Here is a 19,168-nt window from a genome sequence, read left to right on the forward strand (position 1 = left end):
TGCAATCTCATGTTACCTTTGTGGAATTAAAACAATGAGAGCAGATATTCAGGATGTGTCTTTAACTACAACAATATTTTGAATCCATCACCTTGGCAGGTAACAATTGTTGATCTTAGAACTTATTTTTTTTTAAAGATTTATTTATTTGTTTGAAAGTCGGAGTTCCACAGAGAGAGAAGGAGAGGCAGAGAGAGAGAAGTCTTCCATCAGATGGGTCACTCCCCAACTGGCCACAGTGGCCGGAGCTGTGCCAATCTGAAGCTAGGAGCCAGGAGCCTCCTCCGGGTCTCCTGTGTGGGTGCAGGGGCCCAAGCCCATCCTCTACTGCTTTCCCAGGCCATAGCAGAGAGCTGGATCGGAAGTGGAGCAGCCGGGTCTCAAACCAGCGCCCATATGGAATACCAGCACTTCAGGCAAGGGCATTAAGCCACTGCGCCACAGTGCCAGTCCCAGAACTTCTTAATATTGGAAATGCATCAAACTCAGTGTGCATTGCTTCTCCCTCCCCTACAGCTTTAGTCTGAGAACAGCACACGCTAAGTGGATTAACTCACCACATATCAATTCAGTAGGAGACTGTTGTGAAAGAAGCTGGTGTCTGGGGAGAAAAGTATCTTTGGACTAATTATTCAGAATGCAAACACACACTGTAAATAGTCACTAGATGACTATTCTGTCAAAATGTGGAGAATCTGAGTAGTGTAAGGAATTCATAGAGACAGCAGTGTCTGAAGAACACCCAACTTCGTTTGCCAAAGAGGTGTCGGCTCAATGGCCTTGCCTCTGACGGCTTACCCTCGGGGTGATCTTATCTCCTTCTCTGTGTAGGAGCAGGGAGCTGTTGAGCCTCAGCATCTTGGCTGTGCAGTGTTAATGACATTATTACATTTTCATAAAGCATAATCCTTACCATACCTTGGGCCAAATTCTATTCCAAAAAAGCAAATGGAAACATCTAGCCTGACAGGTAGTCAAGCTTAAAGTGTGATACCAGGAAACCAAAATAGCAAAGAATGGATTTCTCACACAGAGGTACGCAATGCAGCCCTGGCGGTAGGGCTAGAGGCCGGCAGTCCTCTGGGTCTTAGTGAGTCTCTGCCCAGATGAGGGAGAACAGTCCTGAGACCAAAGACAGCGGGTGGGAGGAGAAGAGAAATGAGCGCAAAGAAGACAGCCCCGAGTGTGCACCAGGGAAAAGGGAGGAAGGTTTGTCTGGGGAAGCCATGAGCGATTTTGCAGTGGGGTGATGGCCGCTGAGTACGCAGTGCTCAGGAGCCCCCTGTGTTTTGGAGACCAGGGAGCCTGAACACACGAGGTTCAGGTTCTCAGCCCGAGCTTGAGAAAGTCTCAAGCAGCAACCAGCCCCACCCGGCCCGACCCTCTCCGCTCACGTTCCAGGTAAGGAGCGTTTTTATTTTTGAAATCCAGGTGCACAGTCAGGAGAGGAGAGCAAACAGTGACACCCATCTTTTTAATGAGCATAGCTACTGGAAGAGAAATTAGCATCACCCTGAATTTTACGTGATGTCAGTTAAATGAAGGTGTTTTATAGCACTTTACAACAAATTAGAATCAACTAAATTGAAAATAAGCCTGGCAGCTGGGATCAGTAATCAGGTAAGTGGCCAGTTTTGCTATTTTTGCTTTGAGCCGAAGACAGAATTTGAATTTCTACCATCCCAGAGGTGTGAGCGTCACAACTGGGGAGCGTGATTCCCAGGGTGCCAGCAGCTCGGACTCGCCTGCAGTCTGAGGTTGCCGAGCCCACTCCCTGGAAGCTGGCCCTGGTACCTGTGCATGTCCACGAGAGAGACGGCTGTGAATTACTCGAGGACAGAGCCCTGCTCTTGGCTGAACACGAGCGAGCAGACTGGAAGTAGATGACCCAGAACAAGGCAGTAAATCATCCACATTAACAGAGAGGCTCTAATGAAAGGAATGAAATTCATAGGCAGCCTTTATGACCACTTGTGAAATCAGCCCAAATCAGAGGAACTATTAGGACACTTTTATGTTTTAAGAAAATGAGTACTGTGTTCAGTTGCTGCAATTTGCATGTAGTCAGAGTGTCCTGACATAATCAGGCAGGCTGGATTTCACAGCAGAGCTTTCCATGCAGGAGCCAGTGTTTCTTACATGAATCACGGGGCGATTTTAGTGCCAAAAATCGCTCAGGAAACTGCTGGAAGGCCAAAGAAGCCTGGCGGTGTCAACTGTTCTGTGGTTGGCAGCCTGGGATGTACCCAGTGTATGTGCTTGCTTCCCTGGGCTAAAGAAAGAGAACAGGATGAGTGGGGCGGGGTGTGGTGCAAAGTGAGGCTTGGCAGATCGATGAGAAGGCAGCAAATGAAGATAAAATGATGCCAGTAATTATGGTTTACAAAGAGCAGTAGGCCGTATTGAGTATGTAATTTTCGTTTTTCCTCCTCTGTAGCTGAGAGATTCAATGAAATAAACTAATCTGCAGAAAATCCATGTATTGAGGATGCTATCTGTCAACCTTAGAGAAAAATAAAATCTGCACATATTAGTTTTTATTTGAAACACTTTCCCCGAAATATTTATATGTTTGCTACTTTCTCAAAATTTTCTCTTTAAAAAATTCAGGTAATGGGGCCAGCAGTGCGGCTCAGTAGGTAAAGCTGTCACCTTCGACACTGGCATCCCATGTGGGAGCCAGTTCATGTTCAGGCTGCTCCATTTCTGATTCAGCTCCCTGCTGATGGCCTGGGAAAAGCAGTGGAGGATAGCCGAGGTGACTGGGACCCTGCCACCCACATAGGAGACCTGGAGGAAGTTCCTGGCTCCTGGCTTCCGCCTGGCCCATTCCCAGCTGTTGTGGCCATCTGGGGAGTAAACCAATGGATGGCAGAACTAACTTTCTCTCTTTCCCTCTCTCCTATTCTCCCTCACTCCCTCTTTCTCTCTGTAATTCTGTCTTCCAAATAAGTAAGTCAATCTTTAAAAAAACAATTCAGGTAACATTTTTTAAGTATTTTTTTCATTCTTGGTGAATAGCTTACCCAGGATATGCTTCAATATTGATTTTTTTTTTTTAGAGAGATTTCATTTATTTGAGAGGTAGAGTTACAGACAGAGATAAAGGTCTTCCATCCTCTGGTTCACTCCCTAGATGGGCACAATGGCCACAGCAGAGCAGATCCAAAGCCAGGAGTCAGGATCTTCTTCCGGGTCTCCTACGTGGGCGCAGGGGCCCAAGGACTTGGGCCGCCCTCTACTGCTTTCCCAGGCCATTAGCAGGGAGCCGGATTGGAAGTAAAGCATTGGGACACAAACCGGCACTCATATGGGAAGCTTAGCCCACTGTGCCACAGCACAGGCCCAGATAACTTCTTAGAAACCTAACTTACTGAAGCGGCAGATAATCTTCCTCATGGCAAAGAAAAATGACCCACAGGACCTGCTCCCCGATCTCTTCAGTGATGACTTCTCCCCTAATCAGTAGCCCTAACTTGACTCACAGTAGTTATCCTTGAGATGTGGATGTGGGAAGAGCAGAGTTGTAAAATTTTATAACCATTGCCTTTTTTGCTGTTTTTGATAATTCTAATCATGAGCAATGCCCCAAGTCAAGTAGTCATCAGGAAAAGCCGACTTCTCAGCTAGCAGATCAGACACATGGCCGTGCTCTGGAGAAGAGTACCAGGCCTCCGATGAGTCCTGCAGGTGCTGAAAACAGGTGCTCAGTACTGGGCTCCCACCACAAGCCTTGTGCTGGCCCTGAGCAGCTGACGCGGGTAGCGTTCAAGGGGGCGCGTCGTGGGCTTGGTGGAGCCCTGCACTCGGAGAGCATCCCAGCACCCACTGTGTGTAGAAGGCTGTCCTCTGGGTTTTACTGTTTTGATGAAAATGGGTACAGAGAGCTGAATGAAATCTATAGGACAGGAGTTCAAACGTGCTGACCCATTACTTCCTGAGAAAGTTTTCTGCAGTACCGCTCCTCTTTGTTTTGTACCTCCCTCTCCTGGCTAATAAATTTTTTTCAGAATGAACATTTAGAAAAACCAAAAGGGAAAAACTCTGGGGTCATCTGTCATTTCTACTTTCTGTCAGAAAGTAATTTCGGATTTTATTATATGAATTGTGGGGTTGATATATAGTGATTAATTCAGATTCACATAGATACAAGATTGCTGAAATGATAGAATTGTAGTAGAAAATATCTGTGTGAGAGTAATTTGGTCATTTATATGGACTTTGTAATATCTGTGAAAGAAATGATTTTGCAGCTTATTGCATCATTAGTCAGATTTTCTGAATCATTGATGTGAAAACCCAGTGTTATTGGAAATAATCTGTACACGTTTTCTCCATGTTTGTATTTTAACAGTGGCTGCTAACTTACAGAAGATTGTAGATGATCCCAAAGCTTTAAAAACATTGACATTTAAGTTGGTAAGTGGAAAGTTATGGAAAGAAGGTAATATTTTGCCATACTCTGCCAGCAAGGAATAATAATACAGTGTAATCGCCTGCTCTGTAATTTTGTTGTTGCTGTTGTTGTTTTCTTTGGGGATCAGTTTTTGTGTTCATCATTTGCCTCTGCACTATTTGGGAACATTTTCTGTTTATAACTGGAAATTTCCTGTTCTGAAAGCACTGTGTTGTTCTTCCGCCATCATAGCTTTGATGAAGAGTGGCCATTTGGGGATCTTGAAGCCTCTATGTCCCATTTTGCTTCCAGTCTGTATGGAAACCTAACCACATAGACAGAATTCAGCTGAATTTAAAGCAACACCCACAGTAGAGTTTCCTTGAGGTGAAAGCCAAGTGGTTCTAACTTTTTTAAACGGAGGTTGATTGCTATAGACATGGGTTAGGTAATGGGGAGCCATTGTAGAACAGCTCACCGCAGGCTAAGGAATAAAGACAACATTCCACCTCGACGTTTCATATCACAGGGACAGATCTTTGTAGAGAAGGCATAGCCTGGTCATTTTACTGCACTAGTAGCTGTTTAAGCCTCGGCGCAGAGATACGGATTGCTGGGCATTCTGGGGTCATTGTGAAGTCAAGAGATGCTGGTCATGCCTGGAGATGGAGAGACTTACAGAGCATCAACAGTGGCTGTCTTCCTGGAAGTTTTAGCAAACAGTATACTAAGGCCTAGAAAGAAGCTGATTTTAAAAATTATAAATTAATCTTACTGAGGGCCAGTCAGAATGCCACAGGCAATTTAAGATATAGATGACCAGTGTTTTGCTGTGTACAACATATATTGACGATCTGCCTGTTTTAATTTCTTGTGAAAATTAAATGGAAAATATATGTTGCCAAAAATGCTAAATGATTAGTTACAGGAAATGTGAGTCCAGTGCTAATGAACTTTCCGGGTTCTCTTGTGTAATTTCAGATAGCTAGCCTATGTGGCAAAAGAAAAGCATGAAGATTTTCACAGAAAGAATGCATCTGGAAAAACAATGTTTGTGTTGATAAGAAAAGGACATTTTCTTAGACATGCAGTGCTGGATTAACAAATTGCCAAATTTATCTTTAGGTCTGGGACTCCCCTGTCATCTCTGTTCTGTTTCTAACTGACCTACAGTTTTTGTAAACATTTCATTTATATGAAAGTAGACTGATGAGAAAATGGCACCTCGTTTCACCTTTCAAGCAGATATAAATATCCCTCTATTCATTTTTTAATACCATCTCCAGAACACTTTGCTAATGTTGAATATGTAAACAGAGATAAGAGTGTAAGAATTTAGTGCTGGCTTATTCCCGTTGCCTCTAAATTTGCTTTCTTATAAAACTGGAGGAGTAACCCTGGCCCTTTGCCACCCCTGGGGGTTTTGTGAAGAAACAACAGCTGCATTATCTCTAGGTGAACACTGAGTTCTCCCTCATCTCCTACTCCGAGCAGTTTTTGTGCTTCATGGAGTCTCTCTTGATTCCATCTTGTTCATCAGCATTTCTCGAACCCCGATAGAATCTTCTCATCTCCAGAAACTTTCTGCCAACAATTTGCCTGTGTCCAGCTCTGTTTACCACCCTGTACAGTAATCCTCCTGCAGTTCCAGAATACTCCACGGACTGTAGTGCTCTCCACTGCCTCCTCTGAAGCCACACCCCTGAGTATGGCTAACAGAGCCCTCCCTTGTCAGACCTCCCGCTAGATCGAGGGCTTTATTTCCTCCCTCCTCTCAGGTCTCTCTCTCTCTTTTTGTTTAATTATTTATTTATTTATTTATTTTGACAGGCAGAATTAGAGAGAAAGATCTTTCTTTTTCCATTGGTTCACCCCCCACGTGGCCGCTATGGCTGGTGTGTTGCGGCCGGCGTGCTGCACTGATCCGAAGCCAGGAGCCAAGTGCTTCCTCCTGGTCTCCCATACGGGTGTAGGGCCCAAGGACCTGGGCCATCCTCCACTGCCTTCCCGGGGCAACAGCAGAGAGCTGAATTGGAAGAGGGGTAACTGGGACAGAATCCGGCACCCACACCGGGACTAGAACCCAGGGTGCCGGCGCCGCAGGTGGAGGATTAGCCAAGTGAGCCACAGCACCGGCCCTCTCAGGTCTCTTTTACATCCTGGGATCCCAAGGCTCTGTGGGGTTAACCTGCCCAAGATCACACAGTGGAAACTGTAACTTGAACTCTGACCTCAGAGCTGTCTGTCAGCATCTGCCTCCTTCCAATGGGCAGCCCCTGCAGCCCACAGTTTTTCTGTCCCTTCGTGGGCTCATCCTTCTGGGTGACTGGATACGTTTTCGTTGGCTGAGACTGAATCTCCTTTGCACCTTAAGCAGGTGGAATAATATTGGCTTGTCTGGCACAGGAGAGTCCGGGAAGCAAGTCCATACATGTTGTCTTCCCATTACAGCTGGACAGAACAGCAGTGGTGTGGTGTTCTCTGTAAATGGAGTCTGGCGGCTTTCTCCCCTCCCCCAAAAGATACAGACGCTAACTAAAAGCAAGCCCCCGGAGTGACCAGCTATTTCTGTTCCCTAACTTTCCATTCATCCGTGGCTAAAACTGGGAGAGTTTTTTTGTTAACAGCTGCCAGCCACTTTGAGATCCACTTGACGGAGCTAAATTTGAACTGATTCGTGGCTGCATCTTCTGTAGGACACTAACATCCTCATAAAGCCATAAAGATTCAAGTGCATTTGCCGCCTTTTGTCAATTTGGTGATTTTACTGAAGAATAAAAAGATCAAAGCCTTTCAGCAGTGGTTTGTCCTCATAAGCTGCTGCTGAGCTGGCCTTTTATAGCTGGCTGTTTATCAGGATTTTAATCTCAGAGGTTTCATTGCTTTCCAAAGGGAGACTGTGAGGGGCCTGGAAACTGAAGAGTGGCAGCCCCTGCATTCCAGGCTCCTCCCCCCCATTCCGAGCTTCTTTACCTCGCCCCACACACTGCCCTCACTCTTGAGGCCATGGGGCGTCTTAAAAACATGACGCCTGGGTCCCACGGCAGGTATCCAGGCTTGACTGCCCTCGGTACAGCCTGGGCTTTGGGAATTTTGCAAGCATTGCTTGGTGATCCCCGTGCTTAGACCAGAAGCATCCCACTTGTGAATGGACCATTCCCTAATCTCTTTCCTCTCCCTTCACCCCACACCTCCCACCACTATGAGGAATACTGGGCTCACGTGTGAAAAAGCGTCAGTCTTTATCTCATGCCTCTGCTGGTATAAGAAAAACAGTGCCCCCACAGAGCCAGGAAGTTGGCTTTATCAAGAAGCACATCTATGTTTTTCTTTGTCCAATGAGATCTTTGGTTTTATTTGACAGCTAGGTATTAAGAGTGATTTCCAGGAACAGGGAGATCAGATTATGCTTTCTTCCCTCACCCTTTTTTAAAAGATTGATTGATTAATTTGGAAGGAAAAATTAGAGAAAGAAAGAGGAAGAGATAGATATCTTCTATCCACCGGTTCACTCCCCAAATGGCTGCAACCACCAGAGCTGATCCAGTCCGAAGCCAGGAGCTTCTTCTGGATCTCCCACATAGGTGCAGGGGCCCAAGCACTGGGGCCGTCCTCCACTGCTTGCCCAGGCACATTAATGGGGAGCTGGGTGGAGAGTGGAGCAGCTGGGACTCGAACCAATGCCATATGGGGTGCTGGTGCTGCAGGTGGCAGCTTTACCCACTACAGCACCACACTGGCCCTGTGATTTTGCTTCCCTTTTAACAAAGTAGTTCAGATATGGAGGGTGAAGGATATTTCAGCTTAAGCATTATGCGTTTTGCCTTTGATATATCAATACTCTGTCAGTGCTGTTGTTGTAAACCTTGAGACAGGCCTTTATAAGCCATTTTAAGTCATTTTTAAATTTGCTGCCTTGCAGTAGGCGAGTGCTGCTGCTTCCCACTTAGAATTACTGGAGGGGCATTAGTAAAAATATGAAATAAGATACATTTAACTTGCCCCTGAAGGTAGAATACAAATTGTAAGTGCACGTAATTAACATCCAATCGTAACACATTTACATGAGCTCTATAGATTTTTAGTTACTGGAGTTTAATAACACCATGTGCGGATTTCACAGGCATTCTGGCAGCTGATGCCTCAAGGGTCTTGTTTATAGAGAGGCGCTCAGCTGAGACACAGATGGAGCCTGCATGGCGAGGGCAGCATTGGCCAAAGTGCAGGTGATGTGGAGACAGAAGCGGCAAACACTACCTCAGCGTGTTCGCGTCCCCTCTCCTGAAGGGGGAGCACGACAAGGCAGCAGCCCTAAGGGAAGGAAGAGGTCCTTCCTGGCAGCAGCCTGTGCATTTCCACGTGTGGGCCCACATGAGCTGTTTGCTTCACCTGGAGACCAGAAACTTGATGAGAAGGTAAATGTCAGGGCTTCATCCAAGGCCAGGGAGTCCGGACCTTGTGTGTCCTGACAGGTCCTGCGGTGAGTCCCATGCAGGCTGGTATTTGAGAATCATACCCTGAAGGAATTTGGAGCTTCCCACTTTGGGAAGCACAGGGGTAGCGCCTTGGAACTACCTGAGGAGCTCAAAGAGGAAGAAACAAAAAACAGTGTGATCAAAAAAGCAATCAAATGCGTTTAATACGTTTTCTATAAATAGGAGCCCTCATAAAGAAATTTAATCTCAAAAATCCCTGTTAGAGTTGAACACTCACTTTTTATTTAAGATTTATTTATTTATTAAGAGTTAGAGATCATTTTTCCACCTGCTGGTTTACTTCCCAGATGGTTGCAATGGCTGGGGGCTGGGCCAGGCCAAACTCAGGAGCCAGGAGCTTCATCCAGGTTTCCCACATGGGTGGCAGGGCCCCATGCACTTGGGCCATCTTCTGCTTTTTTCCCAGGCACATTAACAGGGAGCTGGATCAGAAGTGAGTGGAGCAGCTAGGCGTTGAACCAGCACCGCAGGTGGTGGCTTTACCCACCACACCGCAACTTCGGCCCTGAACACTTACATATTGATTGGACAGAGAATAATAAATCGTGGAACTGTGACAGGGCAAGATTAATTTGATGAGCTTTCTATGCACAAATGTCTCTTCCCCACATCTTCCCCACGTCTGCTGATAAGGACATCCTCCTCCCAGGTGCCATAAGGATGCTTTCTCCCTGGGAGTTTTCTACTTTCAGGAAGGTGCATGTCCTGTACCTGCTATTTTTGTTTGTTTTTTAAGGATTTTTAGCTCAAATCAGTCAGCATGCCAGAGAGGCAGGTTTTGGGGTGTCGTGTTCTGAGATCCTTCATTTTGGAGCTTAGTTTACAAAGCGTGGATCCTGAACTGCTGAGGACCCCTTGTAGGGGATCCTGGATGTCAAAAGTTCTTCATCATAATGCTGAGATACAGCTCATCTTTTTTAATGTGTGTGAAAGCCATGGTGAGTAAAACTGATGTCGGCACAAAGCAATGACATAGAATTCTGCTAGTAGTCGTCAAATTCCCCTGAGCCATCACACACTCACTCACTCACCCAGCGTAAAAAAAGTAAAGCTGGTTTTCCTTAATATTTTTCCTAATGTGGCAGGAAACATTACTGATTTTAGTAAATCTCCACATGAGGCCATTTAAGTTTAATATTCTGTGTGATGAAATGGGAATCACTTATTCGCTGTACGGAAGTAAAATGGCAGTATCCAGGGAAAGCCCTCAAAAGAATTGCTCTGTCATAAGCGTGACTAGCCATTTTTGGGGGCCTTTTTTTTCCCAGGAAATACCGCTTTTATTTTGTCTTAATGTTTGGTTTTTTTTTTTAAAGATATATTAAGGTTTTATTTATTTATTTTGAAAGAGTTACAAGAGAGAGAGGGAGAGAGAGAGATCTTCCGTCTGCTGGCTCACTTCCCAGATGGCCCCAGTAGCCAACACTGGGCCAGGACAAAGCCAGGAGCCAGGACTTCAGCTGTGTCTCCCGCATGGAGAGCCTGGGCCTAAACACTTAGGCCAGCTTCCACTGCTTTTCTCAGGCCATTAGAAGGGAACTGGGTCAGAAGTGGAGTAGCCAGGACTCGAACCAGTGTCCATACATGGGATGCCAGCATCACAGGCAGCGGCTTAACCCACTGCCAGCTCCAGAAACACCACTTTTAGTGAGAACTGATAAATTGAGATGGTAAAGAAGTAGGTATTTGGCAGATTTTTTTTTAATGAACAAAATAAGGCTTGCATGTAAGGGAAAACAATGACAGTATTTGTTGTCAATAATAAATAGGATTTTAGAAAAGCTGTGAGTGCCAGTGTGAGCCTGACAGTCCCCCGGAACTTAAAGTTTCTTCTCATTGGTGACGAGTAACATCAAGATGACTGGTTGACATTGTATAATGAAATGCATATATCGTCTACTGAAATAATAACATTTAGAAGATCTGCTTAGCTTACTGATGCTTAAAGATGATGCATGGGTAAAAGATCCATTCAAAGTATAAGAAAGACCACTGTGTTTCATACCCTTTGAGTGTGAAAAGTTCAGTGTTACAGTTTCAAATTCCACAATGCAAGTAGCCTTTAAGAAACTCTCTCTGTGTAACTCTGCCTTTCAAATAAATAAAATAAATCTTAAAGAACTCTCACTCGGGCATGTTTTGGTAACAAAGGAAATCCACAACTTTCTGCAAAGACTATTTAAGTACCCTTTCCTTTTCCAGCCACACATTTGCATGAGGCTGCATTTTTTCATGTACTTCAAGGAAAACAACATAAAGCAGTATATTGACATTAAAGAGGTTTGCAAAAATATAAAGCAGTGCCACCCCTATTAGTCTTTTCTGTCTTTTGGGGGGGGGGTGGGCACAAGAGCTGTGGTTATTTTTCATGAAGACTGTTTTAGCATATAATGAGTTTATTGTTGTTAGGCTTAAGGAGTTGGTAAATAAGTATTTTTAACCCGTTTTATTTTTTTAAATATTTATTTATTTGAAAGGCAAAGAGACAGAGAGAGAGGAAGAGACAAAGAGAGGGAGAGACAGACAGAAAGAGAAAGATCTTCCATATTTTGGTTCACTCCTCAAATTGCTACAACAGCCAAATCTGGACCAAGCCAAAGCCAGAGCGAGGAACTCCGTCCTGGACTTACACATAGATTGCCGGGTCCCAAGCACTTGGGCCATCTTCTGCTTTCCAAAGGCACATGAGCAGGAAGCTTGGTTGGAGGTGGAACAGCCAGGATTCAAACCTGTGTTCCAGTATGGCTTGGCAGCATTACAAGCAGCAGCCTAACCCACTATGCCAGGACACCAGCTCCTCCGTTTTAATTTTTTTTAAAGATTTATTTATTTTATTTGAAAGAGTTACACAGAGAGAGAAGGTGTGGCAGAGAGGGAGAGGGAGATCTTTCATCTGCTGCTTCACTCCCCAATTGGCTGCAACTGCCGGAACAGCATCAATCTGAAGCCAGGAGCTTCTTCCAGGTCTCCCATGTGGGTGCAGGGGCCCAAAGAGTTGGGCCATCTTCCATTGCTTTCCCAGGCCACAGCAGAGAGCTGGATCAGAACTGGAGCAGCCGGGACTCGAACCCATGTCCATACGGGATACCGGCACTGCAGGCGGTGGCTTTACCTGCTACGCCAAAGCACTGGCCTCTGTAGTTTTTTAAAACAGTTCAATAGCTATAATCTACATAAAACATGTTTTATTTTTTCAAATTTATTTATTATTTTGGCATTATTAAAATAATGTTTGAAATTTTTTAACTTCTTAGTTTCAATTTCTAAGGCAGTATAGTAAATATAAGAATTTCAGAGGCTCATGAGACCCAAAAATTTGACCACTGCTACTTCAAAGGGTCTTGAGTTCCTTTCCTCTGGATTTTTGAGTCACCGAAGAAATCAGTCAGATTTCTTCAGTGCAGGCTGAGAGAGGCCCAGAGTCAGGTTAGGAGGTAGTGGAGGAGGGAAGGCCGGGTGCCTTGAAGCAAACAGAGCCAAACAGCCTGGGTAGCAGAACTGCAGTAGGCTCCAGGAATGGTGGGCGGCCAAGGACCCTGAAAGACTCCCTGTACATTGTATCCAAAATAACCAGTGGTCCAGTCACTGTTCTCATTGTAAATTCTCATTTCCATTACTCTTCGTAAGAAGGGATTTCATATGTCTCTGGTCAGTGTATCTTTGTAGGGTGTGTTGCTTTCATTTCCAGTCATTGTAGCTTCCTGGTACTCCCTTGCCAACTTTGAGATGCAGCCCGGAAGTATGCTGCTCGGGCCTTTCTGGCACCATGAGCAGCAGTGGCTTGTCCTTGGATGTTCCTCATCCAAGGTCTCTGCCACCACGCCTTGGGCGGAGTACATGGTGCTGTTAGCAGGAGCTACACAGGAGAGGAGGGGAGACTTAGGGAGGTAGATAAGGAAACCACGATAATTGTAAGGGAGATGAATATTAGGCCATCAAGTGATAAACACCACTGGAAGACATCGCAGCTGAAAAGCCTTCTGTGCCTGGGCCACTTTGTTCAAAGTGATAAGGAGGGAGCATCTCTGCTCGAAGTGCCCCCGGCAACACAAACAGCAAGAATTGTGAGGAACATCTTATCTGCTGAGTGACACTAGAAATAACCATTACACAGGCTGAAAGTAAATTCTTTTCTTTAAATGCTGACAAATGTCCCTACCCTGTAGGCTAATGACTCTTATATAAACATAGCTGCTTACACTGAACTTTCTTTAAAAGACAATTATTTTTAAAATATTCAAGGTAATGTTCCAGTTGCCTATTTAATGGAAAATGTTGGAGCTGACAAAGCTGGTTTTATATACTCTTTTTTGAACATTGTAAATACAAGCAGTGCTAAGCAAGTTAATTGTGATAATTGGAAAAGATCATTTTCCATGGGGAACTGATTGTTTTGACAATAAAATTTAGCAGGAATTAGATCCAGTAAAGGTTTGTATGGTCCTTTGGTAATTAATTGTGCATTCCCAGTCATTCATCAAACCTTTTTGCCCCATTTATGGTACATACAAAAAGTCCAACTCTGAGAAATACACGCTACAGGATAAAGAGTGTAAATGGCCATGTGGGTGCTTTGTGTGTGTGTGTGTGTGTGTGCAAATGCGCACAAGGAAGAGGGAGGAAGAAAGGGTCCAGGTAACACAGAAAATAAGAATGGATTAGGACCATAGAGCAGTCTGAGGGGCAATGGCTTCTTACTTCTAGTTCCTTCTGGTTTAAAAAAAAAAAAAAAAAAAAAAAAAAAACGTTAAACGTTTTCTAAATGTATTGGAAAACCAGAGAAAGGCAGATCTTCCGTCCACTGGCTCACTCCCCAAATGGGTTCTTCAGCCAGGCTTGGGCCAGGCAGAAGCCCAGAACCAGGAAATCCATCCAGGTCTCTCCTGTGAGTACAAGCCATCACCTGCCACCTCCCACGTTAGAGGAAGCTGCAGTGGAGCCGGGACTGGAATCCAGGCACTTTCCCATGGAATTCAGGTATCCCAAGCAGCAGCTCAACCTCTGTGCCAAACCCCCTTCTAATTCTGAAGTACAGAAAATAATGAAGTTTTGTCACACTATAATTTTGGCCAATTTGAGGCAATTAATATGTCCGAAAATGTTACAACCAAATTTTTGTTATGGGAAAGAATTCTGTTGTATTCCCTTTCCTTGTAAAACTTACTCGCTGGCATGTAAGTAGCAGCTGTCTAAAGTGAGCCATCCCGGTACAGGCTAACCACCGATGCTTTGTTTGTTTTGATTTTCTTCCCAGTTTTACAGAGATGTTGTTGGTAAAAAGTAAATTACCCCTGGGTGACCTATTAGGTCGGTTCTGCTAGTTTTCACAATATTCCTTTTAAAATTAGTACTAACAAGATCTAATTAGAAAGTGCATTTGAAATAAGTTTATTGAGTGGTTGAAAAATATTTTTGTGCTTTCTTGGAAGTCCTAGGTTTCCTGAGTAGCCCCAGAGCTGCCAGCCGGGGATGTGGTGTGTTTTGAATGGGAAACAAATCCCTTCCCACCCTGGCCTGTGTGCTCTGACGTCACTGGGCGGCGAGCAGTCATTCTGGTGTGTGAGTCTTGACGTCTCTTCAGGAGGAAGACCATCCATGGTCTCGTGCAGGCTGTGCCTCTGCCTGGATGTGCCATTACACAGCAAGACTTTAACCATAGAGCAGTGAGAACCCAGCACTGAAGCCTTCTCTTTCCCTTTCCAGGCTTCCGGCTGTGACGGGTCGGAGATTCCTGATGAAGTGAAGCTGATCGGCTTTGCTCAGTTGAGCGTGAGCTGATGTTTGTCCTTTGCCGTCACCCTGATCTGTCATGCCCCCAACCCCACCTCTCCCTGTCCACTCCCTCCCACCCCTCACCCCCAGTCCCCGGCAAAATCAGAAGATTGTGAAGAGGCTGGCTTCGACGACATGGGATAAAATAAGTTTTTTTCAAACCTCCAACACTCTTGAGTTCTGCTTTATTCTCTAGCAATCCACAGTATGAGAACAAGCAAATGCCACAGCTGCACGATTGTTGCTGATTTTTTTCAAAAGCTATTAAACAAACCGTTCTCAGCAATCAATTCGGATATCCCTTAAGTGAAAAGAATCTGAATACACTCAGGTGGTCCTATTTATTGGTGACAAATGGAGTTTTCTATCAGAAGCCTATTCTTTCATTGTTGTTAAGTTCTGTTATAATACCTTAATTGTACATCTGACAGTACTGCCTCTTTTATGTTGTATTTAGAAATTAATATACTTATAAAATTAAGATTTATTAGCCAAACTTGAATTCTAGTTTTAAAACTGACTGTGAATTTTATTTTTCATATATTTATGCATTACACACCTTAGCTATAAGGAAAACAAAGTTTTGATTATATGCTTCTTGCAGTTAATCTCTTGTTATTTAAACAAAAAGTTTCAGGTCTATCTTTGGAGTATTTGTAACTTCTAATTTTTGAAATGACTGAATTAAGAACTTGGATGCTTATTTCTCTTTGGTTTGTTTACCTAAAACACCAATCCACAATTCTGATTGTCTCTTGGGAGAGGGAGGTGCCTTGCAAACTTTCATGTTAAAGAATGTGCCTGAGGCTGCTTTACTTTGAAATAGTCTCAGATCTAAAACTTCCTCTACATAAGGTGGCATATGTAAGGTTCGCTTTATTGGAACTGTGTAGGACGCTATATAAAATGTTGCCATTCTGTTAGATTGCTAACTATATACCCACCTCTGATTTGGCTCTCCTTAAGCGATAGGATTTGTTATTCTAAAGGTGATAAACTTGAAAATATCAGAATCTGAGTTTTACTTGAAATTCTGCAGAATATCCAGGTGGAGTGAAAGTAACGGAAAGGGTTTTGTGCAATGACTAAAAGGTGAAATGTTGTTCAGTTTCAAGAATAAAATACTTTCAACCCAAGGAGCCTTCTGCTTGACTGTGTTACCCTTAGGATTTTCAAAGTTGGAATCTAAGCTTTCAGGGAGGTGGGCTCCCGGGACGGTACCATTGCTCTTTCCTGGCTAACCCTAGATACGGCAGCTCTTTAATGTACTTTAAAAAGCAAATATATATTACTAAGGAAAAAAGTTATTTATAATTGCCTTGTCATAACTGTTAAGGTGTTCTAGAGCCATTTGCATACAATTTAATGTAATTCCATTCCATTCTGTTGTTTACACAAAGATGACTCAAAGATGACTGCGAAGGTAAAAGGACAATAAAAGTGTATTGCACAAGGAAACAGTGCTAGTGTTTCATTCCCCCCTTAGGTATCGTCTGCATTGTTGCAATAATACTTGGCACTTTCACAAAGCACTTTCCACAAGAGAACTCCCGATTGAAAAGTGCCCTAGAAGAAGAATAGGGCATCCCTCCAATCAGAGAATCAAGTCCAACGAGTGCCTTGAATTGGCTTGACAGGAGAAGGAAGGCAAACGACCCACCCTGTGACGACAGATTGAGTTAAAACCACAGGGCTGCCAGAGATCAAGGAGGAATGCTTCTTTCCACTGCTCCGTTCATTTTAAGGCTGTGGGCGCTCAGCTCAGAGAGGCTGGTGTCCGGGGCCCTCTGCAGAGCCCCTTGCAGAGCTGAACCCCATGTCCTTGTTTACCTGACAGAGCACATTCTTCAAACTCCTCTGCACAACTTGTGAGCTTCGTTTTTTGTTTGTTTGTTTTATTGGTAAGACAAAGCCCCTGATGTTCTACTTAGAAAGCAAAATACACATGAATAATTTGAGAACTTTGCAACATGATAATAAATATCATTTAGTATGTATTCAATTTCCACTCTTATTCCCATTCCTAATAGCATTTGAGGCAACTTGCAGAAAAAAAATGATTTTAAGGTATATAAATTAATATTAAGAGACAATAAGAATCGGTTTATAAGATGAATGTAAAGTTAATATTCACAAAAATTCACCATCAGGGCCCCACATAATTGTTAAGAGGAATACACAAAATTTGGATGGAGTAGTATTCCCACCATACTACCTTACTACGCAACTACATAAGCAATCTATAGATTCAACGTAAGCCCTATCAAAATTGCAGTTTTCACAGAAATAGAAAAAAATCAACCTAAAACTTGTATAGAACTACAAAAGATCTTGAACAGTTAATACAATTTTGAGCAAGAACAAGCTTTGAGGCATCATACTCCTGATCTCAAATTAGATTACAAACCTGCAGTTATCAAAACAACATGATGGGGCCGGTGCTGTGTTGCAGCGGGTGGAGCTGCCACCTGCAGTGCTGGCATCACACATGGGCGCTGGTTCGAGTCCTGGCTGCTCCACTTCTGATCCAGCTCTCTGCTATGGCCTGGGAAAGCAGTAGAAGATGGCTCAAGTCCTTGGGCCCCTGCACCAGTGTAGGAGACCTGGAAGAAGATCCTGGCTCCTGGCTTTGGATCGGCACAGCTCCAGCCATTGTGGCCAGTTGAGGAGTGAGCCAGCAGATGGAAAACTCTCTCTGTCTTTCTCTTTCTCTCCCTCTCTCTCTCTCTCTCTCTCTCTCTCTGCCTCTCTCTGTGTAACTGACTTCCAAATAAATAAATCTTTTTTTTGACACTGGCATAAAGATAGAAACACAAACTAATGAAATAAAATAGTCCCAAAATAAACCCACATAAGAATGACCAATTTTTTATAAGAGCAACAGGAATGCGCAAGGAACTGGTAGCCTTTTCAATTAATGGTGTTAGGAAAACTGGACACCTACGTGCAGAAGAATGAAATTGGACATTGCCCTCTACCTCACACAAAAAAAATAGACTAAAGACTTTAATATATAGTTTTATGTCTTACATTGAATTACAGTAAATATTATATATATATATACGCCTTGGTATTGGACTTGGCATTGGTATTTTGGAAATGATTCCAAAAGTACATGCACCAAAAGTAAAAATAAAACTTGGTATTGTATCAAACTAAAGTTGCCACACAAGGGCCATTGTCACGGTGTATCAGGTAAAGCTGCTGCCTACGATGCCAGCAGATGGCTCATGTCCAGACTCCTCCATTTCCAATCCAACTCCTTGCTAATGGCTTAGGAAAAACCACAGAAGATGGTGCAAGTGTTTGGGCCCCTGCAACCCACTATACGGGATGAAGCTCCTGACTTTGGACTGCCCCAGCCGTAGCTGTTGCGACATGTAGGGAGTGAAGCAGCAGATGGAAGATAGTCTGACTTTCAAATAAGTAAACAATTCTTTTAAAAAAATGTTGTCGGGGCTGGCACTGTGGGTTAGTGGGATAAAGACTCTACCTGTGGTGCTGGCATCCCATGTGGGTGCTGGTTTGGGTCCTTGCTGCTCCTCTTCTGGTCCGCCTCTCTGCTAAGGCCTGGGAAAGTGGTAAAAAATAACCCCAGTGCTTGGACCCCTACACCCACATGGGAGACACGGAGGAAGTTCCTGGCTTCTGGCTTTGGATTGGCCCAGCTGCAACCACTGCAGCCATTTGGGGAGTGAACCATTGGATGGAAGACTCTCTTTCTCTCCCTCTCTCTGTCTATAATTCTACCTCTCAAAATAAATACATATTTTTTTTTAAAAAGTCACAACTAGGGAAACTATGAAAAGGCAAACCATGGATTGGGAGAAAAAAAAAAAACATTTGAAAACCTTGAATCTGATAATGAGTTAATATTCAAAATACATAAAATCAGAATCTCATAAAAATAGCAAAAAAGAAAAAAAAATTGGCAAAGGACTTGAATACACATTTTGTCCAAGGATGGCATGCAAATAACCAATAGTATGTGAAAAGACGATATCAGGTAAATGCAAATAAAAATCACAATGAGAAGTCAGCGTATACCTGTTAGGGCGGCCATTAGGAAAATGTAAATGGGGCCAGCACTGTGGCACAGCGGGTTAAAGCCCTGGCCAGAAGTGCTGGCATCCCATATGGATGCCGGTTCGAGACCTGGCTGCTCCACTTCCTATCCAGCTCTCTGCTGTGGCCAGGGAAGGCAGTAGAAGATGGCCCAAGTGCTTGGGTCCCCACACCCGCGTGGGAGACCTGGAAGAAGTTCCTGACCCCTGGCTTCAGATCGGTGCAGCTTCAGCCTTGGCAGCCAATTGGGGAGTGAACCAGCGGATGGAAGACCTCTCTCTCTCTCTCTCTCTCTCCCTCCCTCCCTCCCTCCCTCCCTCCCTCTCTCCCTCTCCTCTCTCTGTGTAACTCTTTCAAATAAATAAATAAATATTTAAAAAAAGAAAAAGGTAAGTAAGGATGCAGAGAAAGGGGAACTTTATATACTATTGATGGGAAT

At 44.0% G+C, this 19,168-nt stretch overlaps 1 protein-coding gene across 2 annotated transcripts in view; it reads left to right on the forward strand.

The window, feature by feature from the left end:
* The window catches only part of STK39 (serine/threonine kinase 39), a 333,872-nt gene extending 317,748 nt beyond the window's left edge, over positions 1 to 16,124 (forward strand). For both annotated transcript variants that reach the window (XM_089328246.1, XM_051848534.3), the window contains exons 17-18: positions 4,355 to 4,419; positions 14,596 to 16,124. In XM_089328246.1, coding sequence (XP_089184372.1) covers positions 4,355 to 4,419; positions 14,596 to 14,670 — 140 coding nt within the window. In that variant the 3' untranslated portion in view covers positions 14,671 to 16,124. The remainder of the gene's footprint in view (positions 1 to 4,354; positions 4,420 to 14,595) is intronic.
* The last annotated feature ends 3,044 nt before the right edge of the window (positions 16,125 to 19,168 follow it).

The sequence above is a fragment of the Oryctolagus cuniculus genome, chromosome 3 (genome assembly GCF_051225735.1).
Source record: "Oryctolagus cuniculus isolate XC-2025 breed Fujian yellow rabbit chromosome 3, ASM5122573v1, whole genome shotgun sequence".
In the NCBI taxonomy this organism is placed as follows: Eukaryota; Metazoa; Chordata; class Mammalia; order Lagomorpha; family Leporidae; genus Oryctolagus; species Oryctolagus cuniculus.